Source organism: Mastomys coucha, unplaced genomic scaffold, assembly GCF_008632895.1.
Source record: "Mastomys coucha isolate ucsf_1 unplaced genomic scaffold, UCSF_Mcou_1 pScaffold18, whole genome shotgun sequence".
NCBI lineage: Eukaryota > Metazoa > Chordata > Mammalia > Rodentia > Muridae > Mastomys > Mastomys coucha.
The window spans coordinates 91,093,204-91,114,088 of record NW_022196900.1 but is presented as its reverse complement, the minus strand read 5'-3'; the positions used below and the strand labels follow the sequence as shown (position 1 = coordinate 91,114,088).

The 20,885-nt window shown below is 53.9% G+C and overlaps 1 protein-coding gene across 1 annotated transcript in view; it reads left to right on the top strand.

Moving 5' to 3' along the window:
- The window catches only part of Ldlrap1 (low density lipoprotein receptor adaptor protein 1), a 22,001-nt gene extending 2,724 nt beyond the window's left edge, over positions 1–19,277 (top strand). The window contains exons 2-9 of the mRNA XM_031379031.1: positions 6,105–6,247; positions 7,334–7,446; positions 9,378–9,492; positions 14,065–14,137; positions 14,468–14,551; positions 15,043–15,176; positions 16,403–16,437; positions 17,554–19,277. Of these exons, the coding sequence (XP_031234891.1) occupies positions 6,105–6,247; positions 7,334–7,446; positions 9,378–9,492; positions 14,065–14,137; positions 14,468–14,551; positions 15,043–15,176; positions 16,403–16,437; positions 17,554–17,698 (842 nt within the window). The 3' untranslated portion in view covers positions 17,699–19,277. The remainder of the gene's footprint in view (positions 1–6,104; positions 6,248–7,333; positions 7,447–9,377; positions 9,493–14,064; positions 14,138–14,467; positions 14,552–15,042; positions 15,177–16,402; positions 16,438–17,553) is intronic.
- The last annotated feature ends 1,608 nt before the right edge of the window (positions 19,278–20,885 follow it).

Genomic DNA, 20,885 nt, shown 5'->3' with positions numbered 1-20,885 from the left:
GCTAAGCACAGGCCTGCCGGCTTCCCACTGACCAAAAGATTGCATCTCAGCTCCTGGCCAAGAATTTTCCCCAGTTCTGGGGTATTCTTCCTAAAGGTCCTGGGGTCATTGTGATCCTCATTTCTTTATAGGTTTTGCTAGGCTGTCAGAGACACCCTCTCCCCCCCAAAAATAAATATAAGGTACCTGGTCCAGTAAAGTGACTCTAGATGAGAACTTGTAAATAAGGCTGGGCCTAATCCTTTAATCCCAGCACTGGGGAGGCAGAGGCAGAGGCAGGCGGATCTCTGAGTTCCAGATCAGCTCATAAGCCAGTTGCAGGACAGTCAGAGCCATGCCATAGAGATACCTTGTCTCAAAACCAAGCAAAGCAGAATGTCCATACCTGTGACAATGATAGAGGCACTGTGAGCGTGAGTGTGTCCCCTGATAGCATGTAGTGGGACTTTGGTTCTCAGTTCTAATGGAGGAAGGGACAGGGGGAGAAGGCCACAGATCGTTGGTGGGGTGGGACCAGCCTAGAATGCTAGCATTAAGATAAAACCGCGGAGGGACAGTTTTTTTCAGATAGTAGTGACTGTGCTAGTCTAGAAGTAGCTGTTGAGACATGGGTGAGTTTCCCAGGAGAGCTGAGAAGGGAGGGAAGCCCCAAGAGTGGACCCTGGGGCAGCCCCAGGGACTTAGTTCAGAGGTGCCTCAGGGTAGAGTCAACACCAAGCTGTCTTGTCCCTGAATGACTGGAGAATGTTACACATAGAGACCAGAGTTCCCTGGTTTACAGGGCACCACAGGACGCGAGGTACCTCCAGCAGCCAGGCTGCAGAAAGAATGGTGGGTACTGGTGTACTGGTGTCAGTGAGGAGGTGGTCTGCACAAAGGGGGTCAGAGTACTAGGCCCTGGTGGCCACCACTCCAGAGAGGGTGACCTGGGGGACACAGGTGAGTTGAGGGAGGAGGGGAAAAGGCAGGAAGAGCGTTTGGCTAGTGGAACTGCAGTTCTGGGGGACACTGAACTAGAGGCTCCTCCCGGTCTGGTTACTGAGGGAGGGACAGGATGTCTGAGGAGTCGGGTCACCCGCTCTTGACAGGGGTCAGATGGTTTCTTTGGGTGCCGTGGCATGTGTTACCCCTGCCTTGCACTGGAAGGGGCTTGGTGGCTGCCGGGTCTCAGGGCTGCCACATAGGGAACAGTAAAGCTCAGTAAGCTGCCCGTGTATGTGTGTGTGTGTGTGTGTGTGTGTGTGTGTGTGTGTGTGTGTGTGCATTAAAGCCCTTTGTGCTTGTTGGGTGGCAGTGACAGTGGCTGTACTCATGGGGCTCTTGGTGTGTGCCAGGCAGGGTCACGTGCAAGTTCACCTGCCCTCGTGACAGTGCCGTGGAGTGGGTACTATTACCCATTACAAAGCAAGGTAAACTGAGGCTCGGGAGGCTCTGGATTGAATCTCCTTTCCTTGCCCAACTGAACTTATTTTTTTCTTTCAGTGTATGTAGATATGAGGAAGCTCTGGCTGGTTCTTTTTTTTTTTTTTTTTTTTTTTTTTTTTTTTTTTTTTTTCCAGACAGAGTTTCTCTGTGTAGCCCTGGCTGTCCTGGAACTCACTCTGTAGACCAGGCTGGCCTCGAACTCAGAAATCCACCTGCCTCTGCCTCCCAAGTGCTAGGACCTGAACTCAGGACCTTCGGAAGAGCAGCCGGTGCTCTCAACCACTGAGCTGTCTCCCCAGCCCCCCAGTTATTCATTTTTAAGAACAATCTTGGTGGCTTTAACTTCTGAAATTGGCCTAGTCCTTTTTGGAGGGATAGGGGGTGTTGAGACAGGGTTTCTCTGTACATAGACTGTCCTGGAACTTAGAGATCAACTTGCCTCTGCCTCCTGAGTACAAGGATTAAAGGTGTGCATTGGCCACAATGCCTGGTTCTTTGTCCTTCCGCATTTGGAAACTTTCTTCCATGGAGGTCCTTGAAAGCCCTGCTGAGTTTGTCAAAGGTGGCCATGTCCCCCGCAGGGCAGTGTTTAGGTCCCCTCCTAGGATGTCCCTGCAGCTTCCTAGATAATTTCACCAGGCAGGGGCCTTGGGCAAGGCTCATCCTCACCACACCTGTGGACTGGCTGCAGCTCTGATGTTTAGACACCATCCAGCCAGGTCTTTTAGGCAGTGAGGGGCAGGGCAGGACGCCTGTGTAGCCCTAACTCTTCTAGGGGCCTTAACAAGGAGGGAGCACGTGGTACCAGCTGAAGCTAGACTGGACATGTGGTCTGTCCCCAGCTAACTCCCACAGCAGGTCGACTGTAAAATTACAAAATGAAAATAGCAGAGTCATTACCCACCACAGGGCTGAAAATAACTCGGAAGGAATAAGGCTTTGGGGGCAGGCCTGTGTTTGCCCAGGGGCCCCTGGGAGCTCTACTTGGAAAGGAGTACAGCCCTGGCTCCTTACTGTTTGTGGTGTCTGGTGGTAGGAGGCCACACTGGTCCGTCTGTTTGTTTCAGCACTCTTTCTTGGGGAAGTTGTGGCTGCCAGAGGCCTCAGTGGACAGCAAGTCACGTGTCCAGAAGCACAGGAGAGGACACTGCCCTGCAAGGACCGTGGGCAGACACAGCGCACTCAGCCCAGAGGCCGGTCCGGGGTCTTGGTCCTGCAGCCTGAGGAGCAGACTGGAGGGCAGGGCCTTTGAAAAAAGGCAGGCAGGGCCCACTGCTGGGCGGTGGGTGATACAGCAACAGCAATAGCCAGGGTTGGGAGAGCCCGCATAGGCCTGCCCCTGAGCCTCCTACCTTACTTTATCATAACTTGTCCTGTTACTTCACCCACAGTTTAAACAGCCCTATGGGTCCCGGAAGGTGCTAGGTTGCTTTCTCTAATTTGTCCTAGAGACAGTCTCATCATGTGACCCTAGCCAGCCTGCAGCTATGTCACTATGCAGGGTAGGCTAGCTTCAAACCTACCTATTAGGATTTGGGGCATGTGCCATCATATCCTCCCTTTATTTTTTTTACATTTTTTAAAATTATTTTTTTAATAATGTGTTTACGTGTGCATGCACATGAGTGCAGGTTCCCACAGAAGCCAGAGAGAGATACTGGATCTGCCTCAGGCTGCAGTTAAAAGGAGTTGTGAGTTCTCAAACCAGACCCAGTCAGCAGCAGCAGCAGCAGAGGTGCTCTTAACTGCTGATTCATCTCTCAGCCCCCATTTCCCCCTTTTCTTTTTTGACACAGTTTTATGTATGCCAGGCTGGCCTTTGACTGGCTATAGAGTCAAGGCTGACATTAAACGGCTGATCCTCTCGCCCTACTTCCCAAGTACTGATTATAACATGTACCACCATACCTGGTTTATGTAGAGCTGAGGATGGAGCCCTGGACTTCAAAAATGCTAAGCAAGCACGCTACAATATACACAACACCCCCAAATTCCTTCCCCTCATTTTATAGATGGGGAAACTGAGGCTCATGGAGATCTCACGGAGATCTCACTCAGGGTTATTCTGAGTATCAAACTTGTGGTAGCGCTTGCCTGCTTCTGATTAGGCACCCTGGGAGAGACTGGGCCAGTGGATTGCTGCACAGCTCTGGCTGTCCTGGAACTCACTATGTAGATCAGGCTGGCACCAAACTCACGGAGATCTGCCTGCTCCTGCTCCCTAAAGTGCTGGGATTAAAGGTTTGTTTCTGACACAGGATCTCAAGGTGTAATTTAGGCTGGCCTCTAATTTAGACTCCTCCAGCCTCTTCACGAGATTACAGGAGGGTACTGCCATACTGTGCTCGGAAGAAGCATTTTGGATATTGAGAAAAGATCTTGTAGTATGTGGTGGGAGCTTGTTGGGGCGGGGCGTGTGCACGCATGCGCATGTGTGCGTGCTTGGAGAGAGGAGAGGCTCTTTCAAACACCCAGCTATTACTGTTGGCATTTCTTCTGACTTGCTGTGTGATCCTGCACAGGACTTCTCTGGTCTTCAGTTGTGTCTTCTGCCAAGTAATGGCTTGGATGGAGAGTCTCTGAGGCTGGACCTGGAAGCCAGTGTAGGAGGAGGTGGAACAATAGAGAAAGGGTCAGATCAGAGAAGGAGGGAAGTAGAAGCATGTCAAGCATTTGAGGTCGAGGAGGAGAGAATGTTTTGACAGGGAAGAGATCACCAATGACCTTGGCAAGCTTTGGCCCTTTGGAATGAAGTGAGCGGAAGTGGCTTTGGACAGGGGCCAGGAAAGGGCTGAGCCAGAGGAAATGGGAGAGCGGGACCCAGAGATAGGGGAAGGATGTTTGCCTTAAGGCTGGGGTGGATAATGAGAAAAAGCCACTCGTGATTGATTAGTATTGCCTGCCTATGGCCATAGTAGAGAATCAGGGAAGCATTGCTGTCTATTAGCAATGTCTGTGAAGGACACAGGCAGTGGGCATGGATGGGTCTCAGGTTGGAAGTGGTGGGCTGGGTACCTTGTCTGTGAAGAGAGTGGCAGCACTAGTTGTTAGGAAATACCTAAGAACCTCTCTCTGACCTTTGACTAAGATGGAAGCAGTCTGTGCTTTGACAAGTTAGAGCCCTTTGTGCTCCAGTTCTCCAGCTGTAGAATGATACAAAAGTCCTGCAAGACCACTGTCCCTGGACTGGTGTTTGAAACAGTGGCTCTGCATGTCCTGGAGATAGCGTCCTGAGCCTTGGTTTCTTCCAGAGCAGGGAGTTGTTCCGGAGTCCTCATTGCCTGACACAGAACTGGGGGCACCGCCGGGACTCTCTGCTCCCTTTTAGAGCATCTAATGGATGGGACGTTGTGTTGGGCTTTAGGGTCATCTGAGTTGGGGCTCAGCCTCATGTTCATGAGGCCCAGAGGACAGTGTGTCGAACACAGCTGAGGTTGAGGGTGTTCAGAACATCCCTGTACTCAGTAAACATTGCCAGCTGTGTGCTGGGCTCTGGGCGAGCCGTCAGCCAAGTTCCTGCTCACTCTGGTCTGAGAGGACGGGTAATACTTGCAGTTCTCCTTCCATCCCACCACCACCCACGAACATGAAGTGTTAGTGGGGGACATTGTCTTCCTCAATACATATCGTTAGCTGTGAGCCCTGTGGATAAAGTGACAGAGCCCCAGGACCCCAAGTCTCTGGGACATAGCCAAAGAAGTAAATAGGGAATCCAGAGGGGTCAGGGTCTTGGTAGTGTCCCTTGAGCCCAGAGTTTTGCCCGCTCCTGACAGTACAAGAATGTCCTAAGCTTATATCATGGCCTTCGCCTCATAACTGGCAGGGAAGGCAAAGGGCCTCAGTGTATGATGGGCACTGTCCCATGAGTAGTGCCCACGGGTGCAGTATCTGTGGGGTGACAGGAGGGGCCCTAACAGGGCTGTGCACTCACCCCTGGTGACATCACTCTTTTAAATAAGCTTGGCTCTGTTTCCCACTGTGTGATGGGTGCCCTTAACCTCAGTTCCAAGGAGGAATTGGGGGATGGCCAAACCTTCGTTTGGGGTCCTTACCCGCCCTTGACCGCAGCAATCTTTCTGCTTGGCAGCCAGGTGGGTCCCTTCCCAACTCTCCCCTGACCTCTCTCTGAACCCAGGCTCACCCCTCTTTTTTGGTGACATCTAACCCTAGCCCCTGTCCTTGGGTCACTGTCTCTTTGCTGGTGTTTGCTCCCAGACCACTCATCTCTAAACAAGTGTGGGGCTGGAATGTACCAGCTAGTCGGTAGCTCTACCTGTATTTGCCATGGTAGCTGTTGGCCCATGCCTTCAGCTCCTGGGCCTCAGTTTCCTTAGAATTCTCCTTCTCAAAGAATCAGACTGAGGGCTCAGGGAGGAGGTGGGGACCATGGTGCCCTCAGCATTGACATCGAGTTTGGGTTCAGGGGATGGCGGAGCCCGAGTCTCGGCTTGACTTCCTGGTCTTCAAAGCCTCTGTCTACATGTGTATGACAGGTTGTGGGTGCTCCTAAGGCTGAAGGGGATCAGTGTATGTGAAGCTGCTAAGGGGTTGGGTAGGCTGGGAGGCACCAGTCAAAGTGAGGATGAGGGCACCCCAGGACCCTTTGTAGGCATGCTGAGGAGGTGGGCGGCGAGAGCCAGGCCTGCTCAGTAGACTGAGGACTGCCTGTCCTGTCCTAGAGTTGCCAGAGAACTGGACGGACACTCGGGAGACACTGCTGGAGGGCATGGTTTTCAGCCTCAAGTACCTTGGTATGACGCTGGTGGAGAGGCCCAAGGGTGAGGAGCTGTCTGCAGCTGCTGTCAAGAGGATCGTGGCCACAGTGAGTGCGAGCCTGGACTGCAGGCCAGGAGCTCGGGACAGCTCCCTCTGCCCCAGTTGCCCTTGTCCCCAGGTCGGATCTGTGTGACATGAGCCTGGCCCACCTTGAGTCTCCTGTGCCGGCTCACAGGTGTTTATGGAGATTGCCTTTGTATTTGAGGTAGTCAACATCGCCTTTCAGAACATCCTGGCCTTGGCTGCTTCCAGCCTTGAGCCTCCACATCAGACCCTGGTGACTCACTAGCTCCAAGGAGGGAAGGAGTTGGTCCCCACTGCTTGGCTGTGAAGCCCCACAGTGTCTTTTCCCTACCTGTGAGTGGGTGTGGGCCCTTTAAGTCAGCTCCATAGGGCGGCCTTGACCTGCAGCTCAAGCCCTGGCATGTGGGTGGAGCTGGGTCCCCAGGTCATGGTGCTGGGCTGTGGCAGCACCTCGGGGCTCTGTCTAGCGTTGTCCCTCCCCCACTCATGTCCTAGGGCCAGTCCAGCTCTTCCCCTGGGAGACCCTGTCTTCCTGGACAGGGAGGTGTTGGACCCGTCCTGTGAGGGCCAGTGCTCACCAGGCATCAGCTGGGAGTGGACAGTGGTTGTGCGTGTGTGTCTCTCGGGAGGGTTGTCCTGGCTCGATTTCTGTTACTGTGCTAAAACACTGCCCAGACCTGAGTTGAGGGGGAAGGGTTTGTGTGTTTTAGACTTGCACCACAGCCCATGGCTGAGGGAAGTCAGGGCCGGAGCTGAAGTGGAGGAATGAGGCTCACTGGCTTGCTCCTCATGGCCTGCTCAGACTGCTGTCTTAAACAGTCCAGGACCACCTACCTACCCAGGGGCAGCACCCTCCCCCCAGGGCCCTCCCACATCAATCACCAGTCAAGGAGTTGCTGGCGGACTTGTCTCTGCAGGCCAGTCTGATGGTGGTGTTTTCTTAATTGTGGTTCCCTCTTCCCAGTTGATCCTAGCTTGTGTCAAGTTTACAAAAGCTCGCCAGCACCAGGGTGCCAGTTGAGTGCCCTCCCCATGGCCCCTGCCAGTGGTCTGTGCAGTGAGATACAGCCTGCCAGGCAACCCTCTTCTCACCCCTGTGCCCCACTAGGCCAAGGCCAGCGGGAAGAAGCTGCAGAAAGTAACACTCAAGGTGTCGCCCCGGGGGATCATCCTGACGGACAGCCTCACTAGCCAGCTCATTGAGAACGTGTCCATTTACAGGTACGCAGGGCAGGGACCGGCTCGCGTCTACTCTGCCACTCCAGGGGATGCTCCGAGTGTCCTGTCTGAATCTAGACTTTACAGCTTTCTCTCTGGGTCCACGGAACCTGAATTTCTCTCATCTGTAAAATGGGCCGGGGGCAGGTCCTGCCTTCCTGTGCGGTTATGTATTGCCACTGAGAAACCCACAGCTCACGGGGAGGCTGGGGTGGTGGGCACAGCTGGCTCGAAGGATCTTTGCTGAGTCAGGCTGGGCGCACGCAGCTGTGAGTTCTGCCTGTTCCCCCTGCCCTGAACACAATGCTTAGCCCCGGTTGTCTGGCTCAGTGCCCCAGAGAGGCCTCATGCAAGATCTGGAGCAGTAATGGAGATGTTTCTTCCCTGGTGCTCAGGGTGGTAGAGTCTAGCCCCGGGGGCTTCATGCTACCCCACTTCTTCCTCATCTGGTCAGGTGTAGGTGTGCAAACTGGGGAGAGGTAGCTCAAATCCACTCCACGTTATCCACAGAGACGCTTGAGGCCCAGAGAGGGAGAGGCCTGAGACTGTACCATGAGGAAGAGGCAGAGTTGGGACTAGTACATCAGCTAGAGCTGTCTTCCCAGGTCCCAGGCCAGAGGTGCGGGGGGCGGGGGGCAGGCACAGATGTGCTGGAGCACCTCCTGAGGGCCCCGGGCCGATGCCTTCACCCCACCATCTCCCTTAGCCAACACTTCCAAGCACCTGCTTAGCACTGGGCACTTCCAGACCAGAAAGGAACAGACAGAGGGACACAGGAGACTGTGTTTCCCCAGGAGGAAAATGAGGAACGTATGCCAGTGGGAAACCCAGAGGACCTCCCAGTGGTGGCGGCTCTTTACAGGATCTGAATGATGGCTTTCTCGTGGAAACGCACTTGGGGACATGGCACCCACTTCTTCCCTCCTGGGGATGATCGGTGGTGACTGGTGAATCTGCTGAGCTGCCCCATCCCCAAGCCACCAACCCCTCTGCTAACTGTGGTTCTCAGGATAAATAGAAGAAGGGAAGGGTTAGCGAACCAGAGAGCAGGCAGTGAGGGCTGCGGAGCTGAGGTTGTGGGTAGAGAGGCGGGAAGCTGATGCGGTATCCCTGCACCCACTCAGGCTCCTGAGTGGGTCATCTGTACATATCCCTGGACCCAGCCTCAATCCTGGCTCCACCCCTGACCTCCTGGGAGATGGTCCTGGATATTATCTGGTGTCTGGTTGGTGTAGGGCAGTAGTTGTCAACCTGTGGGTCAAGACCTCTTTGGGGGGAGGGGCCCAATAACCATTTCACAGGAGTCTCGCCTAAGAACACTAGGAAGTGGATGTTTACATTATGATCAGCAGCAAAATCACAGTTAGGTAGTAGCAACAGAAGTAATTTTCTGGTTGGAGTCGCCGCAGCATGAGGAACTGTATTAAAGAGCCGCAGCATCAGGAAGGCTGAGAACCACTGGTGTAGAGTATGTGAGGGGCGGTGGTAGGCAGGGCGGGGTCTTGCTACTCATTCCAGCCAGTGGACGCAGACCCTTGAGGATTGTGGTTCTGAGTTCACATCCCGGCTCTATCGACAGCACTGTGTCCCAGACCCCTGGCTTTGAGGATCACTCAGACAGCAAACAAGGAAGAACCTATAGGGTCCCTTGGTGCATTGGCTGGTGTGCAGTTAGGTTCAGATGTTCCTGTGAGGGGTGTGACCAGTGCGGCCTGGGGAGAAAGAGGACAAAGAGACTTCCTTCATTTCTTATTCCCACCTCTCCTGTGTGGCCCTAGTCCCTCCCTGGAGATGGCTCAGGATGCCAAGGCCAGATCCACAGAGGCTTGCCCTGGTGGAGACCAGGCAGCAGGCTCTCTGGGACCCAGGAGAGACATATCCAGATGCGATGAGGTGCCACGCAGGCCTGGTGATGCCTCTCGCCTGCTTTCCAGGATCTCCTACTGCACTGCGGACAAGATGCACGACAAGGTGTTCGCGTACATCGCCCAGAGCCAGCAGAATGAGAGCCTGGAGTGTCACGCCTTCCTCTGCACCAAGCGGAAAGTGGTCAGTGTGAGAGCCAGGCCCAGAGGGGACAGTAACAGGGACTTAACTGCTCCCCACCCCCCGCCCCGGGAGGAAATCCCCGGGGATCTCAAGTGGGTGTGGGAGGATGGAGGGCAGCAAGGGCTGGCATCTGGCTGCGACTGACCGACCGTCTGGCTGTGGGCAGTAGTTGGCCCATGACCTCTGGAAGCACCTGGGTGTATTCCTGTCTTACGCGGTTGGTTGGGTTTGAGGCTGTGACGGTCATGAAGTAGTCTGGGAGTACAGGCCTTGTAGGGATTATTAGCTTTTAGAGATGGGAAACCGAGGGACTTGGTAGTTGGGCTTCCAAGTGTTTTAGGGCAGTTCCATAAGACGGAAGTGGTTAGGGTCTCTGTTGCTTTTCCTTTAGCCTTTTATATCAAGTAGAACCCATCCCAGAAGCCAGCTAGCTTGCTCATGATGGCACAGCCAGCCAGGTGCAAAGCGAAGCTCTGAGCCCACAGTCCCTCTCTCTGAGTGCCTGAGAAGCTGAGAGCTTCCTGTCCAGCTTCCTGTGGCCACATCTGATGGGGCTTGGTGGCCCCCAGCCTGGGCTGTGACGGGGGAGGAGCCAGCGCTGTTCTGACCTCGCTGTTGACCCTGGCTTCTGGGGCTTCGGTCCTGACGGCAGCTGCCTCGGCAGCATCTGTATCTGCCAACAGTGAGGACCTGATCCCCAGGCCCACGCTCCTCAGAGGAGATAAGACCCTTTCCTTCCCCATCAAAGGACACCTTGGGAACTCCACAGACTCTGAGGCCCCACGTTCCTGATGGCAGATGAGTTTCTAAAGGCTACAGGAACAAATGACAACAAGCAGTGACTTAATACAGCATAGATGACCCTCCTTAAGCCAGTCCTGGGAAGAATTAGACTGGAGTAGGACAGTGGGCTTACATTTTCTCAGCAGCCCTGGAGACAGCCATGTCTCACGGTCCTACTTTCTAAAGCACTTTCACGGTCTAACAACAGTCCTTGTGCCCAGCCTCCATTTCAGAGGCAGCTGTGTAACAGTTTTAGGCTCTGTGATGAGATACTGTGACCAAGGCAACCCTTATAAAAGGAAGCATTTAACCGGGAACTTGTTTACAGCTCAGAAGTTTAGTCTGTTATCATTGTGGCAGGAAGCAGACAGCATGCAGGCAGGTGCTGGAGCACTAGCCAAGAGGAGCCACCTCCGGATCTAGAGGCAGAGAGGGTAGGGTCACTCCCCCCCCCCCAACAAAGCCACGCCTCCTAGCCCTTCTCAAACAGTGCAGCTCCCTGATGACTAAGCATCCACACATGGGCCTATGCATGCCAGCAGGCCTTAGTCAAACCATCATAGCGCACATTCCCCACACTGCTGCTTCTCTGACCATCTCTCTGAGGCCCCTGTGGTGATAATGGCCACTGGATAATCCAGATTAAAGCCCCTCCCCCATTTTAACACCCTGTGAGGCTCTGTAGCTGCCTGCAAGACACCCAGACGAATGGGAACAGCCAATGTGCAGTGTGGCCATGGGTGAGCACCGCCCTTCTCTGGCCTGCTCACCTATCAGTAACCTGTAAGGTTGTTCCAAAGGCCCCATTTCTTTTGCTGCCTTATGTCCTTGTAGGCTCCCTGCTACCAGCTGCCCACCTAGGGACCTGAGTAGCGGTGGCTTCTCCCATGACTGCTTGGTTCCCCCAGATGGCAGGCAACTTTGGTATGAATGAGGCCACATTGACTTAAAAATATAAACTTACTGTGTCTCCATTGTTTGCTTCTTCCTCCCCACGGAGCACACCAGGCAGGGCTGCCAGCCCTAGATCATTGTGTAGGGCAGGCATTCGTGGGAGGGGCATTAGCATGGGAAGCAGCTCTCTCTGAGGTGGGTTCTTGGAGGGAGGCCTGGGCCAGAGGACAATACACAGCCTGCCCCAAGTTGGTGGGTATTGCTGACAAAGGCAGAAGCCAGCTACCTCGTGGCTGTGGCTAACAGAGCAGTGTGGGATGGGGGCGGGGCTCTTGCTGAACACTCCACTGTTGATTGTCTGCACAGCCTGGCTGTGATATGTCTTCCACCCATCTCTACCTTTTGTCACCCAGGGTTCCCAAGCCACTCTGGGCTGTTATAGTTACCTCTCAGGTTCCAAGACCTTAGTTGGGCTCCAAGGCATAGCTCTGAGGGCCAACAGTGTGGCTGACCTCTAGGCCTAAGATTCCCTGATTATCTGAAGGATTTGCAGGGGTGAGTTGGCACCGTTGGCTCTGCCCTACCTGTTGGCAGGGTCTCCAATCTACGGACGATGCTCTGTCTGTAGAGTCTGTGGAGGAAGGACTGGGTTTGACACTGAGTCCAGGGCATCATGGCTCTAGGGCGGAGGTTTTTCGGACCTAGAGGTTAGGGAGCTGCCCGGAGACCTGAGCCTTAAAGGATGAATAGAGTAGTGACCAGGAGTGTGCCAGGCTGAGAGGAGAGACATGAAGAAGGAGTGCAGAGCTAGCTTAGGGATTGGGTGTGCAAAAGCACAACTTGATGTGGTGTCCTGGGCCCGAGGACACCATCAGGTAGCCAGGCAGGGGCAAGGTGCAGAACCCGGGGTGCAAACACGACCCTCATTGGGCTTTTACCTCTCCTTGCTGGCTAAGCAAGAAACTTGGACAAGGGTTCCTTCTGGGTCCCTCACAGCACAGCCCACGGCCTCCCCTTCCTGGTCTTGTTTAGGCATGACCAGAACATCACTGTAAGGAAGTGGTTCAGTGTTGCTCAGGTGAGAAGCCTCAGCTCTGTGAGCCCTCAGCCTCTACGCTCAGAAGGGGAGGAGTTTAAGCTCCCCATGTGGGCGTAGGCTTGGGCACCCCAGTTCTGTCTGGCTATTTCCTCTTCTGAAGTGATCTTTGTGCAAAAGCTAACATGGGAGCCAGGTAAGCCCTGGCAAAGCTGATAGTGAGCACAGGGCGTGGTGCATGCTGCATACCTGGCCCTCTGTGACTTATTGATGAGGCCTGCTTACAGGGAACAAGATTGGGATGTGGACGGTTGGGCCAAGTGGGAGCTTCTAGGTATTTAAATAAGACAGACAGATCCGCAGGAGAAGTCCCAGGATGCAGCCCTGCGGCCTAGGGAATCCAGGTCTTTCTTCTGGGTGCTCCCGTGACTCACTGCTGGGGGTCCCTGGGGAAGCAGGTCAGCCCCAGGCCTTCCCAGCCCATCCCTGCAGCTACCTGCCCTCATTGCTTCACACCTCAGCTCAGGTACGGTGACTTACTGTACTGGGCAGAGGGACAGGAACGCAAAAGAACCAGATTTATGTAAACAGCATAAACCTCCGTCCCCAGGTTACTGCAGGCAGACATAATGGCGTTTCTGTAGCCCTGCCACATGGATGACCAGCCCATGCTGCAGCGTATAGTGATCCGACTCGGGCTGGTAATTAGCCCATATTTTTAGTTCATGGGCAATTCTCAATGGTAACTGGGTCTATTAAACTCGATTCAGACGTGACAGCTTAAATTGTAAACAGCTGTGAAGAGTTTCCTACTTAATTACCGTATTTAAGTTTTACCATAAAGCAGCATCCGTACTTCTATCAAAAAATGTAAATGGCGGAGACATTCAAATGAGATTTTATACTTCGTGAAGTTTAATTGGCGCAGATCAGTCAGTTTGAAGATTTTGATTTTTTTTTTTTAAGAGTTTTGAAGGCGGTGGCCACAAATTTATTTCTCAATTAAATCGAGTTGTCTGGTGGAAGCTGCTTAAGACTGAACTTGTTCTGTAATTGAAGGAGTGTGGTGCCCTTCCCTGCACTCCCAGTGCCCAGCTGGTTACCACAGGACAGGGCTAACAGGAGATTGTAGCAGACCCATGCCACAGTCAGGACCTCAGACACCATCGCTGTCTTCTCAATTGTAGGAAACATTCACATTGGGATGTAAGCCTATGAGATAGAGACACTTCCATCAGCAGATTCCAGAGGGAGATGGGCGGAGCCATAAAGCCCTGTGCTGGTGACAGAGGTGGCACCAAGGCACCCGCTCATAGGCTGGTCATGTGCTAGATGGCTTTTGTTCCTGACAATCGCCAACATCTTGATTGTGCTACCTCCTACCTTGCTGGGCACGGGGCTGGCACCCCCAATGCCCTGTGACCCTGAATAGTGGGACCTCCACTATTCATTGGTGGTTCATTCAGGCATGGCTAGGCCCTTCCACTCCTGGCTTCTGTTGTCTGGTCCAAGAGTTCTGTGAGTACAGGGAAGATAACTCAGGAGCACTTCCCAGAAGAAGTATCCCTCACAGTTGGTTTAGGTATGCCTGAAGGGAAGGAGGAAGGGGTGGGGAGTGGGCAGCCATCGGAGGGACTGGACAGGAGGTGCTGCATTCGGCTTCAACTGCCTCTCCGGGGTTTGGCTTCATTATGCCTTCTGCTTGTTGTGGGAAATGGGAGAGCTAGGCCCCTGCCCCCTTCCCTCAGCCTTCCAGAGCCTGGATGGGGTGAGAACCCCCCCTCCCCAGCCCTCCAGTTCATACTTGCTTTTGCTGGCTGACACTGCACCCATCCCCACCCCCATTTCCTGTTTTTCAGGCACAAGCCGTCACCCTGACTGTAGCCCAAGCCTTCAAAGTTGCCTTTGAGTTTTGGCAGGTGTCCAAGGAAGGTGAGTCTTCCTCCCAGGCACTGTGGGAGAAGTGAGCAGAGACAGGTACCAGCCAGAAGTCAGATCCGGGCTGACCCCACCCTCGTCTCCTACTGGGTTTGTGGTTTTGAGCAGGCCCTGTTACTTATCTAAGCCTCAGTTTCCCCATCTGGACAAAGGCCATCTTCCTCCTTCTTTAGTGTTTGGGTTTAAGTGAACTCTGGAAGGTGTTGCTCCTCTTTGATGGAGACCCCCTCCTGCCTCTGCGCATGCTCAGCCCGCCCTCTTCCCAGTGGTTAATGGAGACAGGTCTGCTGTGAGACCTCAGCAGCTCGTGCCTTGATCCCACAGAGAGAGAGAAGAGAGAGAAAGCCAACCAGGAGGGAGGAGACGTCCCAGGCACCCGACGCGACAGCGCCCCCCCATTGAAAACCTGTGAGTCTTGGGCACACTGAGCCTGCCCTCTCTACCCTGGCCTCCTCTCCTGGACTCTTGAAGTTTCCTATTCTGTTAAATCCACAACACATGCGCCTCGTTGGTAGCTAAGAAGGTTGCTGTGCTTGCTCATGTACTTATCCAGGTGTGCCCCATGTATATGCATAAATACATATGCGCTCCTGTCTGCCTCAGAGCCTGGTAGGCATCCCAGCCTGGTTGATGTGCTTTTAAAACATTCAACTTCTGATAGGAATTTGCAGGTTCCAGGTCTGCCCTCCAGGGCCACAGGTTCTCTCTAGTGGGCAGCTGCCCCATATAGCTTCAGGGGGAAGAGGGTCAGAGTGGGGATCCTGGCAATCATCTGGACAAGGTCAGAGTCCAAGAACAGGTCAGGACCAGTATAGTGCAGGGGTACCAGAGTGCGTGCAGAAGGGGCCAGAGGGGATGTGCCTCCTTTCCTCCTGATGTCCCCAACTGACTCCTCATAGTGGTTGCTACTGGGAATCTGCTGGATTTGGAAGAGGTGGCTAAGGCCCCGTTGTCTACAGTCAGCGCTAACACCAACAACGTGGACGAGCTGCCGCCGCGGCCTCAAGTCTTGGGCAGCAACAGTGTCGTCTGGGTGAGTAGCTCTGTTGTCCGGGGATGGTTTCGGGATCCAGTGAGCTTTAGCCAGGTCTCTGATCATACCTGGAGTGGTTCTGGGGCCATGACTTATGTAGGCCTCTGGGAGGACCAGACCCAGCACAGCAGCACGCAGGCTCTGGGTGGAGTGGCAGAACAATGTTCCCTCTGAGCACACAGTTGTGTCCTCTACAGGCCTGGTTCCCAGCACAGCCGTCTCCTTGCAGTGCTCTGACTTGGGGCCTGTGGCTCTTCCCACCCTGAGCAGCAAAGGCTCCCTTGTTCTAGGCATGGTGGGTTTGTGCCTGGCACCCTCCCTTCTCAGCTGTCTGAGTGCACAGTCCTGCTGCTGGCTCTCGGGACTCCTCACCAGCGACTGACCTCTGCGTCAGCTTTTTCCTTCCCTCAGCGAGGACGCCGGCCTTCCACAGCGTCTCCCAAAGGAACCTGAATGGTTCTTAATTTCAGTTTTCATTTGGGTGGTCAGTTTCAGACCCCATTATCCCAGCGTACCATTGATGTTAGCACCCTCAGACTGCACTGACCAATTGGACCCGGCTCCAGCATCTGCAGAGTCCTTGCTCCACTTGGTCCTAGGTAGCCTTCTACACCAAGAGCCGCTGTGGAATGACACTCTGTGACTGTCATGGTTCCTGCCTTGGGTGGCCTTCCTTCCTTCCTTCCTTCCTCCCTTCCTTCCTTCTTTCTTTCTTTCTTTCTTTTTTTTTTTTTTTTGAGACAGGGTTTCTCTTATATAGCCCTGGCTGTCCTGGAACTCACTCTGTAGACCAGGCTGGCCTCGAACTCAGAAATCTGCCTCTGCCTCCCAGGTGCTGGGATTAAAGATGTGCACCAACACTGCCTGGCCTACTTCCTTTCTTTCTGTTTTTTTTTTTTTTCTGTTTTTTGTTTTTTGTTTTTGGTTTTGTTTTTGAGATAGGGTCTCTCTACATAGCCCTGGCTGTTCTGAACTCTGGCCTCAAATTCAGAAATCTGCCTGCCTCTGCCTCCCAAGTACTGGGATTAAATGTATAATCTACAGGCCCCAATTTTGAGTCCATGGATTAGACATGAATGAAGCCTGTCTGTGCTAGTTCCTGTAGACACCTCCTCCTCACACACATACAGGTTCTGGGTCCCTGTAGCTCCCTTGGGGGACACGGCCACCCAGACTTGGGGGACACGACCCCACCCAGACTTCTCACTTCTCGCTTTGTTTCCCAGGAACTGGATGATGGCCTGGATGAAGCCTTTTCAAGGTAAACTCTGCGGCTCGTGCTGGGTGTGGGCCTCAGGCTGGACCTGGCTATCCCTTACCCTTGGGCTTTAGCCTTCTGCACAACAATTCTTGGATCCCTCCAAGGACAGGGAGCTTACTACCTAGGAACATAAACCCTGCAGGATATCTGATGTGTGAAAATGCTTTTGCAGTTCAGTCAAAATGCAGGCCAGGCGCAGCTTGAGAAGGCTGCAGGTGAGGACTGGCTTCCTCTGGTTCCTGGTACTGAGTCCTGGGTCCCCAGGCACCTCCCTTGTCCCCTTTTGGATGTGCAGGACCTTCATATGCCTCCTGTCTCCAGGCTTTGCTCAGGGTTGGTACCTTTGCCCTCCAGCCTCCAGCCTCCCTGCCACCTCCTGCTGCAGCCGGGCGCCGACCCGCACGTGAGGCTCTTGCCAAGGACTCAGCCTTCTCCCACCTTCCCCACCTCACTGGCTGGTTCATCCCGCATCTGAAGAACAGCTTCATCTGCTTTTCTTGAATGTTTGGTTGTCGCAGGTCCTTACTACCAATTTCAAAAATCCAATCACTGTGTATTATAGTCCCTTGGCCCAGACCAGCCCCCTTCTGCTGACCCTGACCGTGGCATCCCTGGTGTCTGTTAGCTCACAGCCTTGGTCCTGGGGACTGTGTGTTTGCTCAGGGCTGTCAGAGACCTCCTTCCAGATGTTCATATGCCTTAGATCCCCTCCTGAGGACAGAGCTACCTTCCACTGACCTCTCCAGGTTCCTCTGGACAGTAAGGCAGACAGAACAAACAAACAAACAAACCATCAATGTCTCCTTGTGTGGCTGTCAGGCCCATGCCGACCCCACTCACGCTGTCTTCTCATGACTGAACATGAGAAGTCTTTCTGCCTACAACAGCTCAGTAGATAGCCTGGCCTCTGTTAGAGTAGGGCATCAGACCGGCCCCAGTCCTCTGACTCTTGGACATCCTGTTGTCAGAGGCTCTACCTCCCCTGTGAATCTTTGAGTCCAGCCATTTCCCCCACTCACTGCCTCCCTTCTGCCCCAGTGCTGGCCGGGCTATCTCTGTCCACAGTCCCTGCCAGCCCCTCACCTGATGCTTGGCTTACATGGTTTTGCCTTCCAGGCTGGCCCAGTCACGGACAAACCCTCAAGTTCTGGACACTGGATTGTCAGCACAGGACATCCATTATGCACAGTGCTTATCGCCCACCGACTGGGACAAGCCTGACAGCGGTGGCATCGATCAGGACGACGTCTTCAGCTTCTGAGGGCCCAAGGCTGGCCGTACATGTGACGGACCACAAGCCACCTGCAGCAGGCAACCAGCTCCAGGAGCCATCGGCTGCCTTTGGCCCATGGCATCAGAGCCTGCAGATTGGAGTTGCACGGTCACACAGGGAGAGGGCTGGAAAGATGCCTGGGTAGCCAGTTGGTGACTCCTGGTTTATGCTCGGAAACCAGGTTTGATTCATGCACTCAGTGTGTGGAGTGGGGGACGGGCCTGGCCTCCTGGCCTCTCTCCTGGAGCCAGTGCCCCCTCCTGCTGTGGGTGTCAGGACGATGACCAAAGCCTTGCTTGTTCCTTTTCTCGGGGCATCCTCACTCCTGAAGCAGTAAGTGCCTGTCGCTCTTTGTGGACTGGACAGGACATGGCTTTCAGGGAAGTTGGGGTCCTCAGGCTCGGCTTCCTCGGGGTCGAGTAGCTGAGGCTCTCAAAGAGGCAGCCCCTGACCAAAGACACATGTAACTCTGCACTTTAACTCTCACGGAGTGGCCATGGTTCGAGGTCGGTGATGGTGCTTTGGGAGTAGAGCTCGCCTCCCACCCTCCCTCCCTCCTCAAGGGGCCCCAGTCCCTGACGATGCCCATACAGTGCTAGGACCTAGTGTACCAGCGTCACTGCAACTGCGGAGATCACATCTGTGGCTCCTCGGATCCCCTCAACAGGCAAAGCTGGGCCTGCTCTTCTGTTTTGTCTGTATGTCCTTGTGTGTGCTCCATTTTCTGCCTCCCCATAATTCCTGGGATAATACCAAAGCCTAGTACTGGGTTGTGGCAGGTTATTTTGCATCCATTTTACAGAGAAAGAAACCGAGGCAACACATGTGGAGGGGTGGAGTTGAGAATGGAACCCAGATCTGATACCAAAGCCGCTGTCTGTGCTGCCACCTCGCAGCCCACGCCTCTTTCTCTTTGGCTTTGTTGTCCTCCCAGGAACCAGAACTCCCCAGCTATTTTCTGACCAAAATGTGTTTCATAACAAGCCATCTGGTGCCTTTCCACACAGCGCTGGCGCCGGCCGCCATGCCCTGCTAGCTGTTAACGCTGCTGACTTCTGGGCAGATGTGTTTTGAAGTCTGTTAATTCCACGGGTGAAATGGTGTCCTGCTCTAGAAACATCTCGCTGTCCTTTCCTGACCTGCAGCCCTAGTGGTCCTTCAACCCTAGCTGGTGGTCGGACGGTCCAGTGGTGAGCTTCCCTTAGTCTCTCTTTTCTCCCTTCACTGGTCCTGTGGCCTCTGGCATCCTGAACCTCAGCCAAACCACAAATATCTTTCCATTGCAAGAAGCCCCCAGTGAAAGCAGGTCCCAGTATCCCCAGGAAAAAAACACTCTCCCTGAGTGGCTGAGGAGGGCACCTGGAGAATTCTCGCTAGAGGAAAGGTTGCCAGCTCCTTTTCCCCCTGCTCCCAGCCCAGGCGGCCAGGGTCCGGGCATGCGGGAACTGCCATGGTGCTGACAGGCTGTCTGCCTCCCATGCCTACTGCCTTGTGATGCTGCCGTGTGATGCTGGAAAGGCAGTTCTGCCTAGGAAACAATAAATGTTCCCTTTCTGAGTGTGAGCGCCACCTGGGGTGTTGCTGGTGACAAAGGGCAGGGTTGTGGCTTCTCTGCACTCCATGTTGGGCGTAGTGGTGTGTCAAGAGACTACTGTGCCAGAATGGAGGGTGATGGCAGGTTCCCTAGTTGGTGGGCCAACAGGGTACCTTCCTTTCTCTGCAGACTGCCATTGTATGACGAGGTCACTGTTGGGTGACGTAGGACCACGCCAGTGGGCCATTGCGTAAGCACTCTGTTTCTAACCCTGTGTTCGGGCTCTGAGCCTCTGAGACACGAGTGTGAGAGTGTGCCCATGTGTACCCCTTCCCAGGAATGACGCTGTCCAGTGACTCAGGCTTTTAGATTTACTCTGCTTACTCATGTTCTGGTCCTGGGCTCACTGCCAGGAACGAGCATGGCCCATGTGAATTCAAGATGTGTGGCTTTGTGCCAAGGGGGGACAGAGGCAGAGGGTGGGGGGTTCTGGGACTTCAGAGATCCAAAGTCCAGTCAGTTACCTGTTTGCTTGAGCTCCAGTTTTCCTGTCTGTAAACAGGGTACAACAGTCTCCTGGGCCTATGTTCCTGGGGTTTTATAAGACTGTTGACCATTATCACATTGGTAGTAAGTATCCAGTGGCTCCAAAGTTTTCTCAGAGCAGAAGGTCATTTGGATCGAATGTATACAGTCCTAGCGGACTCTTGGATGGTGACTACCACTCTGCGTGCACTTCCTGTGTGCCAACTGGCTTACAGAAGTCAGCTAGAGCCCAATGCCATCTGATACCTACAGCTGAGGGCTTCATGCTTAGATGGAAGGGCAGTCCTCCCCCGAGTGCGTGGTAAGGCCACAGCCCCATCTTCTATCCCTAACCCCCACCCTGCCGTGTAGGGATTTCCCAAGAGATGGCTATTTCCCAGCTGTTCATGTCCTGCCCAGACTCACAGTGACCATCCCAGAAAGGCCACATTCCTCACGTTCCATGGGCTTCTGTCTGGGGACTCCCCAACCACTTCTCCTTCCTGTGGGGGTCTCGGGCATTTATGCCTTCATCCCATTCAGTAGGCTTATTTCAAGTGTGCAGAGGCAGAGCCTTCTGATGCCAGCCGATGTTCAGGGCCTGTGAGGCCCAGTAGATCAGAGCAGACTACAGAATCCCTTCTTTTTCCCCCATAATTTGAAAAGACACTCAACAAGCTCATCTTTCGGTTTAAATTTGGCCAACGCCTTTAGTCTCCGGATGTCTCAAATTATGGATCCTGAGCTCAGCCGCCTGCTCTTTCATGCATAACAGGCATGGTAAAAGAACAAAGCTGCCTTTCAGACTTGATGTGACCTTCAGCTTCTCTGGGTAGATGCTGGGCTGGCTCTCCAGGAGCCACTGTCACAATTACACCTTGCAAAGGGCTTCCCAGCTTCCATGCATGGGACACAGGCTGGATGGAGCCTGGGCTTGCTCCCCATTCCCTGGTGTAGCAGAGCAGGCGACCTGTTTGGCTGTTAGGAAGGACTCCTGACCTTGTCAGGACCCTTGTGCCCAGCCTTGGCACGACCAGTCTGACGTGGGACGCTCGGAGGTTGGTAGTAGTAGGTGGTCTTAGAACTATAAAAAAAAAAAAAACCCTTAGCCAGGCG